This window comes from Mirounga leonina, unplaced genomic scaffold, assembly GCF_011800145.1.
Source record: "Mirounga leonina isolate KUSES-001 unplaced genomic scaffold, KU_Mleo_1.0 Mir_101595, whole genome shotgun sequence".
In the NCBI taxonomy this organism is placed as follows: Eukaryota; Metazoa; Chordata; class Mammalia; order Carnivora; family Phocidae; genus Mirounga; species Mirounga leonina.
In genome coordinates, this window is record NW_023270158.1 from 9,450,919 (window position 1) to 9,470,507 (window position 19,589).

General features: G+C 40.5%; 1 protein-coding gene across 2 annotated transcripts in view; it reads right to left on the minus strand.

Moving 5' to 3' along the window:
* APOO (apolipoprotein O) overlaps positions 1 to 19,517 on the minus strand; it is a 63,281-nt gene extending 43,764 nt beyond the window's left edge. For both annotated transcript variants that reach the window (XM_035000891.1, XM_035000883.1), the window contains exon 1: positions 19,282 to 19,517. In XM_035000891.1, coding sequence (XP_034856782.1) covers positions 19,282 to 19,290 — 9 coding nt within the window. In that variant the 5' untranslated portion in view covers positions 19,291 to 19,517. The remainder of the gene's footprint in view (positions 1 to 19,281) is intronic.
* Between the last annotated feature and the right edge of the window lie 72 nt (positions 19,518 to 19,589).

The window sequence follows — 19,589 nt, forward strand, 5'->3', positions numbered from 1 at the left end:
CACAAGAGGAAAGTTGGAAAGAACTCAATTACATGGAGGCTAAAAAGCATCCTACTAAAGAATGAATGGGTCAACCAGGAAATTAAAGAAGAACTAAAAAAAATTCATGGAAACAAATGAAAATGAAAACACAACTGTTCAAAATCTTTGGGATGCAGCAAAGGCGGTCCTAAGAGGGAAGTATATAGTACTACAAGCCTTTCTCAAGAAACAAGAAAGGTCTCAAATGCACAAACTAACCCTACACCTAAAGGAGCCTGAGAAAGAACAGCAAATAAAGCCTAAACCCAGCAGGAGAAGAGAAATAATAAAGATTAGAGCAGAAATCAATGATAAATAGAAACCAAAAGAACAGCAGAACAGATCAACGAAAGAAACTAGGAGCTGGTTCTTCGAAAGAATTAATAAAATTGATAAACCCCTGGCCAGACTTATCAAAAAGAAAAGAGAAAGGACCCAAATAAATAAAATCATGAATGAAAGAGAGATCACAACCAACACCAACGAAATACAATTATAAGAACATACTATGAGCAACTATATGCCAAAAAATTAGACAATCTGGAAGAAACGGATGCATTCCTAGAGACATATAAACTACCAAAACTGAATGAGGAAGAAATAGAAAACCTGAACAGATTATATATTAAAAAAAAAAAAAGGACAGTAGGAAGGGAAAAATGGAAGGGGGGAAATCGGAGGGGGAGATGAACCATGAGAGACTATGGACTCTGAGAAACAAACTGAGGGTTTTAGAGGGGAGGGGGTTGGGGGTTGGGTTAGCCCGGTGATGGGTATTAAGGAGGGCACGTACTACATGGAGGACTGGGTGTTATATGCAAACAATGAGTCATGGAACACTACATCAGAAACTAATGATGTAATGTATGGTGACTAACATAACATAATAAAATAAAATAAGTAAAAAAAAAAAAAAAAAAAAAAACCTGAACAGACCCATAACCAGCAAGGAAATGGAAACAGTAATCAAAAATCTCCCAAGAAACAAGAGCCCAGAGCCAGATGGCTTCCCAGGGGAATTCTACCAAACACTGAAAAAAGAAGTAATACCTATTCTTCTGAAGCTGTTCCAAAAAATAGAAATGGAAGGGAAACTTCCAAACTCTTTTTATGAGGCCAGCATTACCTTGATCCCAGAACCAGACAAAGACCCCACCAAAAAGGACAATTACAGACCAATATCCCTGATGAACATGGATACAAAAATTCTCACCAAAATACTAGCCAATAGGATCCAACAGTACATTAAAAGGATTATTTACCACGACCAAGTGGGATTTATCCCTGGGCTGTAAGTTGGTTCAACATCTGCAAATCAATCAATGTGATACACTACATTAATAAAAGAAAGGACAAGAACCATATGATTCTCTCAATAGATGCAGAAAAAGCTTCTGACAAAGTATAGCATCCTTTCTTGATCAAAACTCTTCAGAGTATAGGGATAGAGGGTGCATATCTCAATATCATAAAACCCATCTATGAAAAACCCACAGCAAATGTCATACTCAGAATCAAAAATATCATACTCAGAATATCAAAAACTGAGAGCTTTTCCCCTAAGGTCAGGAACACGGCAGGGATGTCCACTATCACCACTGCTCTTCAACATAGTACTAGAAGTCCTAGCCTCAGCAATCAGACAACAAAAAGAAATAAAAGGCATTGGAATCAGCAAAGAAGTCAAACTCTCAGGGACGCCTGGGTGGTTCAATTGGTTAAGCATCTGCCTTCGGCTGGGGTCATGATCTGGGGGTCCTAGGATCGAGCCCCACATCGGATCCCTGCTCAGCGGGGAGTCTGCTTCTCCCTCTCCCTCTGCTGCTGCCCCTGCTTGTGCTCTCTCTCTCTCTCTCAATCCGACAAATAAATTTTTAAGAAAGGTTTTTTTTTTTTTTAAAAAAAAAAAGGTCAAACTCTTACTCTTTGCAGATGATATGATACTTTATGTGGAAAACCCAAAAGACTCTTGCCCAAAATTGCTAGAACTCATACAGGAATTCAGTAAAGTGGCAGGATATAAAATCAATGCACAGAAATCAGTTGCATTTCTATACACGAACAATGAGACAGAATTAAGAGAAATTAAGGAGTCGATCCCATTTACAATTGCACCCCAAAACCACAAGATACCTAGGAATAAATCTAACCAAAGAGGCAAAGGTTCTGTACTCAGAAAACTATAGAATACTCATGAAAGAAATTGAGGAAGACACAAAGAAATGGAAAAACGTTCCATGCTCATGGATTGGAAGAACAAATATTGTGAAGATGTCAATGCTACCTAGAGCAATCTACACATTCAATGCAATCCCTATCAAAATACCATCCACTTTTTTCAAAGAAATGGAACAAATAATCCTAAAATTTGTATGGAACCAAAAAAGACCCCGAATAGCCAGAGGAATGTTGAAAAAGAAAACCAAAGCTTGTGGCATCACAATTCCGGACTTCAAGCTCTATTACAAAGCTGTAATCATTAAGACAGTATGGTACTGGCACAAAAAAACAGACACACAGATCAATGGAACAGAACAGAGAACTCAGAAATGGACCCTCAACTCTATGGTCAACTAATGTTTGACAAAGCCGGAAAGAATATCCATTGAAAAGAGACAGTCTCTTCAACAAATGGTGTTGGGAAAATTGGACAGCCACATGCAGAAGAATGAAACTGGACCACTTTCTTACACCACACACAAAAATAAACTCAAAATGGACGAAAGACCTAACTGTGAGACAGGAATCCATCAAAATCCTTGAGAACACAGGCAGCAACCTCTTCGACCTTGGCCGCAGCAACTTCTTGCTCGACACATTTCCAAAGGCAAGGGAAACAAAGGCAAAAATGAACTATTGGGACTTCATCAAGATAAAAAGCTTTTGCACAGCAAAGGAAACAGTCAACAAAACCAAAAGACAACTGAAAGAACAGAAGATATCTGCAAATGATATATCAGATAAAGGGCTAGTATCCAAAATCTATAACGAACTTATCAAACTCAACACCCAAAGAACAAATAATCTAATCAAGAAATGGGCAGAAGACATGAACAGACATTTCTGCAAAGAAGACATCCAAATGGCCGACACATGAAAAAGTGTTCGACATCACTTGGCATCAGGGAAATACAAATCAAAACCAAAATGAGATACCACCTAATGCTGGTCAGAATGGCTAAAATTAACAAGTCAGGAAACGACAGATTTTGGCAAGGATGTGGAGAAAGGAGAACCCTCCTACACTGCTGGTGGGAATGCAAGCTGGTGCAGACACCTGGAAAACAGTATGGAGGCTCCTCAAAAAATTGAAAATAGAGCTACCCTACAACCCACCTATTGCACTCTTGGGTACTTACCCTAAAGATACAAATGTAGGGATCCAAAGGGGCACCTGCATGCCAATGTTTATAGCAGCAATGTCCACAGTAGCCAAACTATGTAAACAGCCCAGATGTCCATAGACAGATAAATGGATAAAGATGTGGTATATATATACAATGGAATATTACGCAGCCATCAAAAAAGGGAAATCTTGCCATTTGCAACGACGTGGCTAGAACTAGAGGGTTTTATGCTAAGCAAAATGAGTCAATCAGAGAAAGGCAAGGATCATATGATCTCACTGATATGCGGAATTTGAGAAACAAGGCAGAGGATCATAGTGGAAGAGAGGAAAAAATGAAATAAGACAAAACCAGAGAGGGAGAGAAACTGTAAGAGACTCTTAATATCAGGAAACAAACTGAGGGTTGCTGGAGGGGAGGGGGGTGGGGGGATGGGGTAGCTGGGTGATGGACACTGGGGAGGGTATGTGTTGTGGTGAGTGCTGTGTGTTGTCTAAGACTGATGAATCACAGACCTGTACCCCTGAAACAAATAATATATTATATGTTACTAAAAAAAAGATAAAGGGGATTAAGAAGTACAAACTTGCAGTTATAAAATAAGTCATAGAAATGAAAAATACAGCATAGGCAATAGTGCCTATAATACTGTATAATGTATGGTGACAGATGGTGACTATACTTATTATAGTGAGCAATAAGTATTATATAGAATTGGTGAATCAATATGTTGTACACCTGAAACTAATAAAACATTGTATGTCAACTATACTTCAATAATAATAATAAAACAATTTCAGGCCAAAAAAAAAAAGAATAGTGGATACCCTTCGCAAGTTGGGGAGTGACCAGAACCATGAGGGGTTCTAGAGTACTAGATATGCTAGTATGGTCAGTTAGTAAATATTCACTTGTGATCTGTGTACTTTTCTGTATGTGAGATTTCAACACAAAGTTAGAAAAATAGACTCTTGGGGCACCTGGGTAGCTCAGTTGGTTAAGCATCTGCCTTCAGCTCAGGTCATGATCCCAGGGTCCTGGGATGGAGCCCCACATGGGGCTACTTGCTCAGCGGGGAGCCTGCTTCTCCCTCTCCCTCTGCCACTCCCACTGCTTATGCTCTCTTGCTCTCTAATAAATAAATTAATTAAAAAAATAGACTCTTACTTGCTTTCTCTACTTCATTCCCTCCTCCCTTCACTACTCAACTTACCTAAAATCATTCTTCCCAAAGCCACCAATGGCCTCCCAGTTACTAAACTCCAATGGTCATCTGGCATCCTGGCTGCCCCCCGAAACTGGTGACCCCTCCACCATCTTCATACTCTCTCTTGCTTCAGTTGCCAAGATTCTACTCCAGCTCCATTGTACATGCTTTCTGGCCACTATTTCCCTCTCCTTTCGGGCCTTATCTTCCTCTGCCCATTTCTTGAAAGTTGGTGAGTCGGAGTAGTCCTTAACCCTCTTCCTTTCTCACTCTGGAGCAATTTCATTTGAAATCTAAGTCTTTGACTTCCACCCTATGCTACTGATGCCCAAATCAGTATTCCCAACCCCAGCCTCTCCCTAAGCCTCAGGCTTGCACGTGGAACTCCCCATGGACTTCTTCACTAAGCATTTCAATTGCTACCTCATAATGAATTTCCTTTCTCCAAAACCCTGTTTTTCTCCGTCTCCCTACCTCACTTAATGGCCCTACAAGCCACACAAAGGACAACATCAAAGCAACTCTTTAATGAAACAATGAAAATAGACTTCAAAGACAGTCAGATGTGGTTGCTGCCTCCACCATCTAAACAAGTGGACAAATAATTACACCTCTTGTGATGAGTGCACTAACCGACAAAGGACCAGACTAACACAGAGAAAAGAATAACACACCACAACTGGAAATTCTGGGAAACAACTGCAGGGAGAAGGCAGAATCAACAATCAAAAGTTTATGCATTTCTTTCTTTTGGCAGCCACCCAACAGAATGATGTTAAGACTTAGTGTCACTAGGACCCCCGCCTCTGTAAAGAGCAGTAACAAAAGAAACCAAAGGTTTGGAACGTGAGGGTGATTTTTGAAACCCCACAATCTTTTCAGCTATAGCCATGAGTAGGTATGGTGTCTGAACACAGCAAATACAGAGCCATAAACCATGGCTGCTGCTTTAATAACACGGAAACTTTCTCAATCAAGAAGCTCCCTTTTAATATCAAGGTCAGATGGGTTTTGATGATAACATACCCAAAATTATTTGGTATCAAAAACTGCATAAATAAACGTAATGCCTTAATTACTGCATTTTAGCTATTATATAACTTAGCAGTCATATAATCTGTACATTAAAATGTGCAGCTGTTTCCAAAGTTATTACACAAGACCATTTTTATATCTATCACTATGGAAATTAAGTGCATGTGGGGACATTTTTACAGTAAATGTCATTTAAAATTAGATATTCTCCTATTTATAGGAAATGAGGCATAATTACATATTTTTCCTCCAAATGTTACATTGGTTCTTTGATCTTCATTCAGTCAACCTTTTCTTCAATAATTTCCATCTGAAAGCATTTTTCATTAAAAACAAAATGTTTTTGGGCGCCTGGGTGGCTCAGATGGTTAAGCGTCTGCCTTCGGCTCAGGTCATGATCCCAGGGTCCTGGGATTGAGTCCCACATCAGGCTCCCTGCTCCTTGGGAGCCTGATTCTCCCTCTGCCTCTCTCTCTCTCTCTGTCTCTCATGAATAAAGACATAAAATCTTTTAAAAAATAAAAATAAAAATAAAAACAAAATGTTTTTAATCTGATTCTTTTTGGTTGTTTAAGAGATAAAAATCTGAAATGGAATTTTCTAAAAAGGGTCTGGAGCGCCTGGATGGCTCATTCGGTTAAGTGTCTGCCTTTGGCACAGGTCGTGATCCCAGGGTCCTGGGATCGAGCCCCACATCAGGCTCCCTGCTCAGCAAGGAACCTGTTTCTCCTCCTCCCTCTGCCCCTCCTCCCCCCACCCCGCTCATGCTCTCTCTCTCAAATAAATAAAATCTTAAAAAAAATTAAAAAGGTCTATGAAAACTGACAATACTTTTGAGGATATTCTTGTTCCAAAAAAATTAAAAACCATAAAATGAAAAAATAAACTATGTGAAAGAATTTAGGGGAAAACAATCAACAATTTTGCTGAAACCAGGCTACACTGCTGTCCTTAGTAATGTGTTGTACACTGAATTAAAAATAAAGAGAAGCTAAATGAGTCCATATTCGTGAAATATCCAAAAAAAAAATGTCTTCCTGCCATAATGAGCATTCAGTACCACATCTACATTTTATACAGCAATCCTTTCTCATATGGAGAGCCACACACCAACCGGTAATCGAGGCTTTCTTTCTCTGAGAAGGGAGTTAGAGGGATACAATGGGAACCTGAAAATTATCTTCACTGTACTGTTTTGACTTCTTAAAAGAACAGTTATTCAGTATTACTTATATACTATTTTTCTTTTATTTTAGATTTTATTTATTTGAGAGAGAGTGAGAATGAGAGAGAGGGAGAGCATGGGGGGGGAGGGTCAGAAGAAGAAGCAGACTCCCTGCCAAGCAGGGAGCCCGATGTGGGACTCGATCCTGGGACTCCAGGATCATAACCTGAACCGAAGGCAATCGCTTAACCAACTGAGCTACCCAGGCGCCCCCACTTATATACTATTTTTAAAAAATAGGTAGATTCTCACCTCATATGCCTTAGGATGGCCACTATCAAAAAACCAGAAAATAGCAAGTGTTAGCAAGGATACAGAGACAGTGGATCCCTTGTGCACTGCTGGTGGGATTGTGAAATGGTGCAACACCTAAGGAAAACACTGTGGAAGTTCCTCAAAAAATTAAACATAGAATTACCATTTGATCCAGCAATTCCATGTCTGGGCATAGATCCCCAAAAAACTGAAAACAGGGTCTTGAGGATACACTCAGGTTCACAGCAGCATTATTCACAATAGCCAAAAGGTGAAAGCAACCCTACTATCAAGGACATTATGCTAAACAAAATAAACCAGTCACAAAAGACAAGTCCTGTATGAGTTCATTTACATGAGGCATCTAAAGTAGTCAAATTCATAAAAAGAGAGAGTGAAATGGTGGTTACCAGGGCCTGGAGGAGGAAGAAATGGGGAAAAGTTTAATGGATAGAGAGTGTCAGTTTCCCAAGATAAGAAAGTTCTGGAGATTATCGTGCATCAATGTGAATATATTTAGCACTACTGAACTATACACTTAAAAATGGCTAAGATGGTAAATTTTTTGTTACATGTGGGGTTGTTTTTTTTTTTTTTACCACAATACAAAAAAATGAAACTAAAAAATTGGTTAAGATGGTAAAAAAAAAAAAAAATTAATGCAGCCAGGGGGGAAAATAAACAGTACGCCTCCTCAAAAAAAGCTTTTTCTCTTCAAAGCAGTAACCTTGATAGATCAAATACGGAGTCAGAATTTATTGCAACTATTTATATAACAAATTAATAAAGGGAATTTACTTTTAATATGTGATCATATGGCTTCCATTTCTAAATGCTTTCAGATCAAATTTTAAGCCTATAAGAAAAGCAGTCTCAGTACATTTGAAATATAAGTGAGAAAAGCAGATTAGAAAATGGCATTGTTTAAAAGGTAGGGGGTTGTTGTAAGTTTTCTGAAAATGTGAAACTGAGGGTATGTGTAAGTATGCCCACAAACAAGTCTAAAAAAATATTAACCGTAGTTGTCTATAAAGGTGGAGGAATTAAGGGTGATTCTTTATGATTCTTTAGTATCTTCTGTATTTCCTAAAGTTTTTACAACATACATTGAGTCATTTTGTAATATGCAAAGAATGAAAAGTGGCTGGCTCCTGAGTATATTCTAAAGAATCTGCCAAAGTATGAAGATCACTCCAAATGAAGAGGGGTAAAAATATTTTGATCTGTGAAGGTATTTTTTTAATAAATCTGCTGATCAGTGACACCATGTCTTGGAAGAAATGTATTGACAAGATAATTAAATCTATCCTCTCAAAACGACCATTTGGATGGGCATTCATTTGGATGTATAAATCTGGGAACACTTACACTTTCACAACAACAGAAACCACAATCATTTTAGTCTGTTTCATAGTAAATGGATTACAAAGTCAGTATTTTAAGAGTTCAGACCTTAACCTACAAATAGAAAAATGGTCTTCCAACTACAACAAATACAGAACTATTTTTTAAGAGTTTATTTATGAGAGAGAGGGAGCACAAGCAGGGGGAGGGACAGAGGGAGGGGCAGAGGGCAAGAAAGAAGCCGACTACCCGCTGAGCAGGGAGCCCGATGTAAGGCTCGATCTCAGGATCCCAGGATCATGACCTGAGTGGAAGGCAGAAGCTTAACCGAATGAGCCACCCAGGTGCCCCAATACAGAACTATTTTGTGAGACACTCAATTCTGTAATTCTGCAGTAGAGTAACTGATATCTCCCAGTTCTTCCTCATCCACCATAAACAAACTGTGATCTAAAGAGATAAGGGAGGAAAATGAGGCTGTCTTCAAGATTAACACTATCTCTGGCCTACATAAAACCAACTTCTATTTTATTTTTGGAGGGCAGAATTCACCACAAAATCAGGTCAGCAAAGCAACTACGTTTCATCTGCAACTGTTTCATATTCTACTCTTTAAAAAGAGTTATTGGTTTTTGTTAAATTCACACAAAAAAGTAATAAACTTGTCTGATACACAGGAAGGAAATCTCAAGGCTGACAAGTGCGGTTACTGTTCTTTAGGCACGTTTTGAGTCAGCTGGTTGGGCTGTACCGACGTCACAGACTTAGAACACACATGACACATAATCTACCCTGTTTCAAATTTATCTTGAACTTCCTCATTCAGGCAGAAATTTACCACTGCTTACCTAAACTCTTATGTATATATTTCTCTCTCTCTCTCTCTTTCTCTTTCAGAACGGCACCCCAATATCCATTCAATCTTTTCTGAGTTAAGGGAATACAAGGAGGAAAAAAATCAGAGGGGAACAATTTACTTCAAGAATTGTCTTTCAAACGTTTTCATTTTTTCAGGTAACTAAAAAATCTACATTTTCTAAGAGGAAGAGCTATTTTGTCAAAGCAAAGTCTATTGAAACCCAGGTTTCATTTCCTAATAAACCACTGTGTTACAAAGAACACCGAACTCACTGATGACAACTGCCTTCAACCTCATCTCATTTATTCACAGCTTTTTCTTAAGGAAAAAAAAAATGGTAACATTTTTTTAGGAAAAAAAGTGGCTGTGTAAGGCTCAATTCAGTTGATGATAACCTGGATTCATAATGAAAATCTCTGCAAAAATAAGGAACAAAAACAAGAAAAGTCAATATTTGGACTATACAGCAACTTCTAACAGTGCTCGCAAATGATTTGACTCCACAAACAGGCTCAGAGTCAATATTTGCCGAGTGAGGTAAGCAATCAACAGAGGATTCAGGAAACTTGTTGGAGTCCTTGTATCACTTGGTGCTTACTGCTCACTTGCCAGTTTAACCCATGTCATAACACAACACATGAATCAGCACCTCTAATGGAGAGGAGATTCATTTCAGCAAGCGTAAAGAAAAACATTCTTTTTTTTTTTTTTTTAAAGATTTTATTTATTTATTCATGAGAGACAGAGAGAGAGAGAGAGAAGCAGAGGGAGAAGCAGGCTCCCAAGGAGCAGGAAGCCCGATGCGGGACTCGATCCCAGGACCCTGAGATCATGACCTGAGCCGAAGGCAGACGCTTAACCATCTGAGCCATCCAGGCGCCCCAAGAAAAACATTCTATTATTTCACAAGGACTGACATCTGTGAGATGGGGGAGAAAAGAAAAAGAAACCTTTACTATTTTCATATATCCTATTTAAAAAGACCAGTCAAACCTCAAGCTGTATTACAAAGCTCTAACCATCAAGACAGTATGGTACTGGCACAGGAACAGACACATCGATCAATGGAACAGAATAGAGAACCCAGAAATGGACCCCCAACTCTATGGTCAACTAATCTTCAACAAAGCACGAAAGAATATCCAATGGAAAAAAGACAGTCTCTTCAACAAATGGTGCTGGGAAAATTGGACAGCCACATGCAGAAGAATGAAACTGGACCATTTCCTTACACCACACACAAAAATAAACTCAAAATGGATGAAAGACCTAAATGTGAGATAGGAGTCGACCAAAATCCTAGAAGGGAACACAGGCAGCAACCTCTTCGACCTAGAGTGCAGCAACTTCTTTGTAGACACGTCTCTGGAGGCAAGGGAAACAAAAGCAAAAATGAACTACTGGGACTTCATCAGGATAAAAAGCTTTTGCACAGCAAACAGTCGAAAAACCAAAAAACAACTGACAGAATGGGAGAAGATATTTGTAAATGCCTTATCAGATAAAGAGCTAGTATCTAAAATCTATAAAGAACTTACCAAATTCAACACCCAAAAAATCCAGTCAAGAAACGGGCAGAAGATATGAAAGGACATTTCTCCAAAGACATACAAATGGCCAACAGGCACGTGAAAAAATGCTTGACATCACTCAGCATCAGGGAAATACAAATCAAAACCACGATGAGATACCACCTCACACCTGTCTGAATGGCTAAAATGAACAACTCAGGAAACAACAGATGTTGGCAAGGATGTGGAGAAAGGGGAACCCTCCTACACTGTTGGTGGGAATGCAAGCTGGTGCAGCCACTCCGGAAAACAGCATGGAGGTTCCTCAAAAAGTTAAAAATAGAACTACCCTACAAGCCAGCAATTGCACTACTAGGTATTTATTCAAAGGAAACAAACATAGTGATTCAAAGGGGCACATGCACCCCAATGTTTATAGCAGCAATGTCCCCAATAGCCAAACTATGGAAAGAGCCCAGATGTCCATCGACAGATGAATGGATAAAGATGATATGATGTATATATATACAATGGAATATTACTCAGCCATCAGAAAGAATGAAATCTTGCCATTTGCAACGACGTGGATAGAACTAGAGTGTATTATCCTAAGCAAAATAAGTCAGTCAGAGAAAGACAAATACCATATGATTTCACTCATGTGTGGAATTTAAGAAACAAAACAGATGAACAAAGGGGAAGGGAAGAAAAAATAAAATAAGATGAAAACAAAGAGGGAGGCAAACCATAAGAAACTCTTAACTCTAGGGAACAAACTGAGGGTTGCTGGAGGGAAGGTGGGTGGGTGGATAGGGTAACTGGGTGATGGGCATTAAGAAGGGCACTTGATGGAATGAGCACTGGGTGTTATATGCAACTGATGAATCCCTAAATTCTACCCCTAAAACTAATAATACAGTATATGTTAACTAAATTGAGTTTAAATTAAAAATTTTAAAATTAAAAAAAAAAAAGATTGGTCAAATGAATGAATAGATATTTCTGAAAAAAGAAACCACTGGATATCCCTCCCAACCAGAGCTATTAACACACACTTGTGAATCTATCTCTAGCTACCACGAAGGGCTCCTCATCCTCGCCCAACCAAACAAAGACATCCTTAAGTTGGAGCCAGTGTGGGCTTTGAATAAAACACACTGAGTTGCTTCAAAGAGTCAGAAAAGAAGTAGGAAGACAAAGGGTGACTGTATTTAAAATGCTTTTAAAACAATATTCATTCAAAATACAACTGTACTATCTATAATGCTATTATCATAAAAATACAGCTTAATATTCAAAGTTACAGGCTCTCAGCATACTGAAAACTCTCCAACCCTTGCTCTAAATTCTTGCTTCTACCACTTCTAGTATACAATGAACAGTTTTAAAACCCACTACATTAAGAAATTGGCACTGTTCAACTTTTCTAAAAGAACTGGCATGAGGCCATGCAGAAATTAGGAAAAACTCAAAGTGAAAAACAAGTAACTTCCAAATTCCAAGATTTATCTTCAGACTGAGAGATTTTTTTCCCTTGAAATTATCTACATGAACTTTCATGTTGTATGCACTAACCATAAAATTCCACTTAATCACTACTGGGGAAAATCAACTCTTTTAACTTGCATTTCAAAAATCTTCTGGCACTTTCCTGTCATAAATGTCAACTGTCGAGTTTTGGAAACAGATACGTTTCTTTGCTATAGAGATGTTTTATGCATCTAATTACTTGCAGTAATTTTAAATGTACCATACAAACAAATATCAAAGTTCATTTCTTAGCCTCTAAAAACTTCCAGTCTAGCCTAGAAAAGACAGAAGTGTGGAGACACATACACATAGATCCTCTAATCATAAATATGCGTAGGCCTCACAGGGTAATAAATTCATTTATCATAAATATCTAGTCGATAATCTACTGTTTTCCATTTGTCTCTGCTCCCCATTCTTTTAAGGTACAATTCATCTGCATCTTCCTTCTCTTTCAGTGTTAGCTGCATACAAGAGGCCATTAGCATTTTAGATGGAAGAGTGTTACGGTGTCCTGAGCAGAATTCAGTTCTATATGAGAAGAGAATTTATCCAAGTTTCATCTATTTGTGACAGTCCTAAATCCAGGGTGCTACCTGAAACTCTAGATCACTTCAGGAAACAGATGCGACGCAGAAGGGATAGAAAATAGCTTATATTCATACAGTGCTTAATAGTTTACAGTTCTTTCCACATGTTATTTTATTTGAACCTCCCAACAACCCTGTGCCAAATGGAGGGGCATATTACTGGCCCCACAGTACCTTGATATGGGGACTCTGAGAAATTAAGAAACCTCATTAAAGTTGCTCAGCCAGAAACCAAAAACTCTATCAACTGAACCTGATCCTGTGCTTTCTGACATCATCCAGTGGGGCTGGGCAGTTTTTCTTCTTTGTGATCTACCACCCAACATCTTTGAAGGGTAAGAAAGGAAAAAAATCCAATTAATCCTGCACATAAATATGTATTTATGTGAGTAAATACATATGCATATATACATATATGATAAATATATACACATAGTAAATATATATGTGTATATATAAATATATGTATTCACTATAATTTCTCAAGGAGTCTTTTGGAGATGCTTGAATTGTAGGAGAGAAATCTTTATCATCTTTCCAAATGTGTGCCGTTTAAAATAATATTCAAGTAAAATAAAGTTACAACACTTCTTTTGCAATTTACAGGTGATTTTCCTTTTCCATTTAGCAGGGTTATTCTCCCCTCAGTCTGTACTAGTGATATACTATTTATGGTATGAAAATTAATTTCAGAAAGTAAGATAGGCAATAAAGGCATCACATCAAGACCAAACAGCCACAAAGAGTATGCGAGGTAGTAATGCCTTATAGCCAAGGACATGGTCACCTCAGGCTCTTGTGAGTGGGGAGCTCTGAGTGCAGGTCATATCTCTGTCCTTCAGGAAGGAACTGCCAGAGTTTTCAGGAGGCCAAGTTCTCTCCCTCAAGATGTCTGATGATTCCCCATCTCCAACCCACATCTTGCATGAAAACGCCATACTCTTGGGTTACATGTCAACTCATCACCACATGATGATGTCCACAGACACTTCAAGGGGGCCAATCTGTTCAAAATCAAATGATGACCTCCCTTCCCCCAAACCCACCTCAGCCTTCTTCCACTTTCAGATCTCACTGAATAGTTCTAACAGCTCCTCGATTTTCCAAGCTAAAAGCCTGGGCAGCATCCTTAAATTCTCCTTTTCTCTCCTCTGCCACAGCCAGTCAACCACGAAACTTTGAAATTAAAAAATACTTTTGGAAAGCCCCAAGGCCATGCAACACCATAACACTACATAGCAGCCTCCTCCAAGAAGCCCACTAAAAGTAACAGCTCACGTTTATCAAGCCCTTACTTGATACCAAGCACTGTGTGAGGCTTTGGGTCTGAGTTAATTTAACCCACACAAAAATTTGAGGTTGGTGCTAGTCTTATCCTTGTTTCACAGATGAGGACACAGCTACAGAGAATTTGAGTATCTTGCCCATGGGAACACGGTGAAGCCTAAGGTCTTAACACAGCGCGGAACTCTTCTGTGTCCTTGCATCCGCTTTTCTGCTCTGCTTAGAAGGCTTCCAATTGTGTCCGCCCAGCTTCAAAGGTCAGCATAAGCAATGTTCTCCTCTACAAAGGCTCCTGATGCCCCCTGCTGGTGGCTCACTCCTCCAAGTCAGTAGTTCTCAAGGGTGGCTACACACTCTACAAACTGGATGCCTACATCCCAATCCTAAAGATTCTGAGGGCATTGGCCCGCACGCAGCCTGGGCAGCAGGACTTGCTCCCTAGGTGATTCTAAGGTGTAGCCAAAGTTGAGACCCAATGATCTATACTTCCTGCAATGTTTACATCAGAGCACTTACCACATTGCATTGGAATGGGCCGTTTCTGCACCACTAACCTGAAGTTTTAGTCACCTGGGGGGTGGGGTGGTTCAAAACCAGAGGTTCCTGGACCTCACATAAAAACGAAATCAGACCCATGGGCAGGGCCCTGGAAAATGTCTCTCGAATAATTCTGGCATGCGGCCAAATCTGGAGACTCTGTCCTGGTAAGAACTAAGACTTTTTATTAGTACCAGCGAGGGTGTAGCACAGTGCTCAGTCATAGCTGGACTATGACAAACATTTGTGTAATGAATGAAAATCTAGTAACATGAATCTGGAGACTGGGTATATATTTTCAACTCCAGCAGCAGCACCTAGAAAAACTGCTTCCTGGAATAGTGTGCAAATACAGACTGGGCAGCTTTCCAAATGTGTTTTTTAATCCACCAGTGCCCCCTACTGACCTGAAGATGGATAAATCAAAACAATGGTTCCAGTTTAAATATCTTCATCGTATATGCACATAACTAGTCACACACACAGTACTATTTCCACCAACACCTATACTATCAATTCCTTTCTGCTCCAGTCCTGGTTGACCCAAGCTGATAACTCTTAAACCCAGATGAATCCTACCATTTGCTGGTCCCCACTTCCAGGAGGCAGCCATGATGAACCTCCCGAATCAGTTCTCAGAAGAGTCCTCAACGACCCTCACTGACCTTTTTTGCCTTTGGTCAGTGCCTCCTGCAAATCCCACCACACTCATAAAATCGATCTACTTTTAAAAACACAAGAAACCATTCATCTACCCATCTGCTTCAGTTCTTGCTATTCCAAGTACGATGGGGGACCAGCAGCATCTGTATCATCCAGAAGCTCACTAAAAAAAAAAAAAATGGACACCAAGAGGCCCCACCCCAGACCTACTGGAGCAGAGCTGCATGTACATTAAAGTTTGAGAAGCACTGGTTCTTAACTTTCTCAACTACTAGACCTAACACCGCCATTCTATGACAAATATTCTAAGACCCTGTTTTGCTATCTTGAAATAAAATTTATCACCCATCTACACATGTAAGACCAAAAAAAGAGAGACCAGTATACTGATTTGATGGTAACATGTTAAAGAACAAAAGTGAAAGATTTATAAGAATTATATTTCAGTATATAAATGTTAAAAACAACTAAATTAAAGACATGCAGAAACAATCCAAGTTTCCAAAATGTATCCCAAGTGGCTGGTACTGTCTCGCTGAGAACCACTCGTCTACCATCACTCCCAACCTTTTCTTTCCAGCTCACAGAAGGAAGGCAACATCTTTCCTCCTTTTTGACGCTGAGGCATTCTCTCCTCTAAAAGCCCCCTCCTACATTCCTCCCTAAGGCCATAAACACTGCCAAATCTTGAATACTGGAACAACCACAAAAACAACTCTACAATCTTGACCCAACATGTCCTTCTAGTTACCATATTCTCTCTCCTTCCCTTGAAGGAGAAAGTCAAATTTATCAACCCCACCATTGTGTCCATTTACTCATGTCTCAATCACCAACCCATATTAATATAGCTTTCATTTCCATCAGTAAACCCACATGTATAAAAGTCACGAAAGCTTTCCAAATTGCCCAAATTAACAAACACTTCTCTAAATTCATCTAACTTATCTCTCTGTAATGGACATTGCTGGTCCCACATCCAAACTCCATTCCCCACTGTGTTAAATTCATTTCTCTTCCACGTGTTTAAGGTAAACTGACCCCATCCCTAGCGGATCCTGTTTAGTCCAAGCCAATCAGAGCATGGCATTCCCCTGGCACTGGCTATCAGGTCAGGGGCGGACATGTGACCTAAGTTGGTCCAATCAGATTGAAGGAAAAGCGTAATCCAAGCATGGAAGTTTTGTCCTCTCCCCTGCTCTAGTGAATGAGAAAGCATGTGTTACTATTGCCAGTCATGCTACAACCATAAGGGGAACCAATCTTACCATGGAAAGCCAAGAAATGAGCCCAGGTCCTTGATAACATTGTTGACCCACTGTAGTCCACCCTTCCTTTAGACTTTGTGAGAGAATTCTCCTTACTATTTAAGTAACTGGGTTTGCCCAGCTGAAAGCATCCTAACATAGCCTGTCCTCCTTGAAACTTTTTTCCCTTGATTTTCTAAACATCACCCTTTTGTACACCTACTTATCAGAAATTGCTTCTCGAACATCTCTGGCCTCCCCTCTTCCTCTGCTTATTTCTTATATTTTGGTGTCTGCCAGGGTTTGTTGTGATCTTTTCTACTCAAACTATATGTCTGAATAATTTAAGCTGAGCTATACTAGCACTCCCCACAAAGGAGTACCACTGCTGATGCTCCCCAGCTCATCCACCTGAGGAATTCCTACTTGTCTTTCAAAATTAATGTAAATGTCTCCTCCGTGAAGCCTTCCCTTAAGTTCCCAGAGGTTCTTTGCCCTTTTTTTTGTGCCACAGACCCTATGGACCCCTTCTCAAAATAATGCTTCTAACTGCATAAAATGCCAACTATACTTCAATAGTTATAAAAACATTTTTAAAACTCAAAAGGTGATATAGTAATATATACTCATTACCTCATTAAATAAAAGGACCTAACAGTGAGCCTTTTAACTACTGTAATTTTGAAGTAGTGATGACCATAAATGATACCTTGCGATCTGCAAAAATTGTGATATGAAAATATCTGTGACATCTGTTGGTCCTGTGACTTCTATTGATGACAGGTACTGCTAATACTATTGTGATTTATTGCTGTACTAGCTTATTAAATTAATTGCTCCCAATGAACCTCCTCACATCCATGCTCTTGTGTAGTGCACCCATAGTGACTCTGGCTTGGCTATGTGACTTGTTTTGACATCAGCAAATGTGATGCAAGCAGGTAAGTGTTTGCACAATCGGACTTGCCCTCTTGGAACCCAGTGACCATGTGAGGAAGCCCAAGGAAGGCAAAATGAGGGGCACCAAGCCCCCATACATTACAGTAAGGCCACCTTAAAGTCTAGGCACCAGCTGAATTCAGCCACTTGGGGATGCCAGAACTGCCCAGGCAACCCACTGATGATGAGAAATAATAAATTATTGTAGTTTTAAGGCACTGGTTTTCACTGGCTTGTTACCCAGCAATAGCTAACTGGAACAGTTACCTACACTCACAACTGAAGGAAATGTTAACATTTCAGTTGCAGATTGGTGAAAAGAAAGATTTTTTATTCCATCAGGGTTTAGGGACTCCCCTGAATTCTATCTACAGACCCACTGAGGGGCTGAAGACCACAGGTCAAGAACCCCCGGTGTAGAGGGGAACCCCTGAGGCAGAGGAGATCCTGCTCTGCTTTCTACTACCACAGTGCATTGTTGATACCCATAGAAACTGATCACAGCATATCCTTTGTTGGTGCAACCCTAAAACTGAGCTGAGCTCCTAGCACATAATAGGTGTTCAACACAAATTTATCGAATGAATGCAAGTTGCTTATGATGTGTAGTGGTAAGTAAACCAGCCTGAAAACAAAATAAAAGTAAATACTTAGATGGCCCTTCTATATGCCAAGAGCTCTTCCAAGTGCTTTACACTCACTTATTTATTCCTTATAACAACCCTATTAAGTATATGCTATTCCCCCAAATTCACCGATAGGAAAACAGGCACAAAATGGTTAGTGATGTGCCCAAGGTCACCCAGCTAGAAAGTGGCAATGCCAGGACTGTAAGGCCGAATCCATGTTCTGATTTTATAGCCTGTCCTGATGTGCCCAGAGCACATTGCAGAACCACAATAAAACTTTTAAACAAGTAGTACAATTTTGAGATTTCATTAGCACTATTTTATGGGTGCTATGCTTCTTGAAGACTCAATTTTGTAGACTAATTTCTCGTACCTTGTGATTTCTCATGATAGAAAACATTTACTTTTTTAAAAAAAGTACAATAATGGCTTCGGGTTAAAATGCAGATTTTCGAAACAAAGAAAAGCGATTTCTTTCAAAGGACAAAAGTTCGTCAAACGTAAAGAAGGGGATCGAAGGGGATCGACTTGTATATACTAAATAATGTTCACTTGGGAGGGGAACTAAGTTCCAGCTTCCCACCCTTTCAGCCATTCCCACACCAGCTTCCCCAAATTCTACAGCAGCTTCTCCAAAGGTGACCCTCCCCCATTCACACACCAGGTTCTGAAACCTGACCCCGCCAGGCAACTAAAGCCGAACCCTGCAGTGCCCTGGGCTGGCCTCTCCTTACCCAAGAACCCAATAAGGAACCATCGGGAGGTGGGGTGGGTGAATACTTTGGCGGGTACTTTAACTTTTCAAAGTGTTTTATTCACGAGAGCAAGACCCACATGGCCCGCCCACCCACCCGGGGATCTCACGCCTCCGCCCGGCAACCTCTCGCTCCTAGCGCGTCAGTGAATGAACTGCGGAGTCCAGACGCACCCGGCCCGGAGGCGGGAAAGCCTCGGGGCGAACCGGGCCTAGCCCCCGGGAAAGCCCACGAGAGCGCGAGCAGGGCTCCGCGAGGCCGGGAGGGGGCGGTGACAGCTGTGACCCGGCTCCACGCTCTCACCTTGAACATGCTGCTGGCAGAGGTGGCTCCGGCGGGGTGACCCCGGCCTTGGCCCCGCCCACTACAGAGAGGTGGCTACGGTGGCCGGATAGGGCCCTGATTCCTCTGACCGCAAGCGGGCCGCGGTGCAGATGACTGCCGAACAGCCAATTCGATCCCGCGAAGGATTTGTTCGGAAGCCTGGTCTGGGAGCGGCGTCGCTGAGCGGTAACGCGTCGCTCCTCAGTCAGGGAGCGAACGCAAGCCCCGCCTCCCGGAGGCTCCGCCCCTGCGCCGACCGTTGCTAGGCGGCAGGAAAGCGCCAGCTC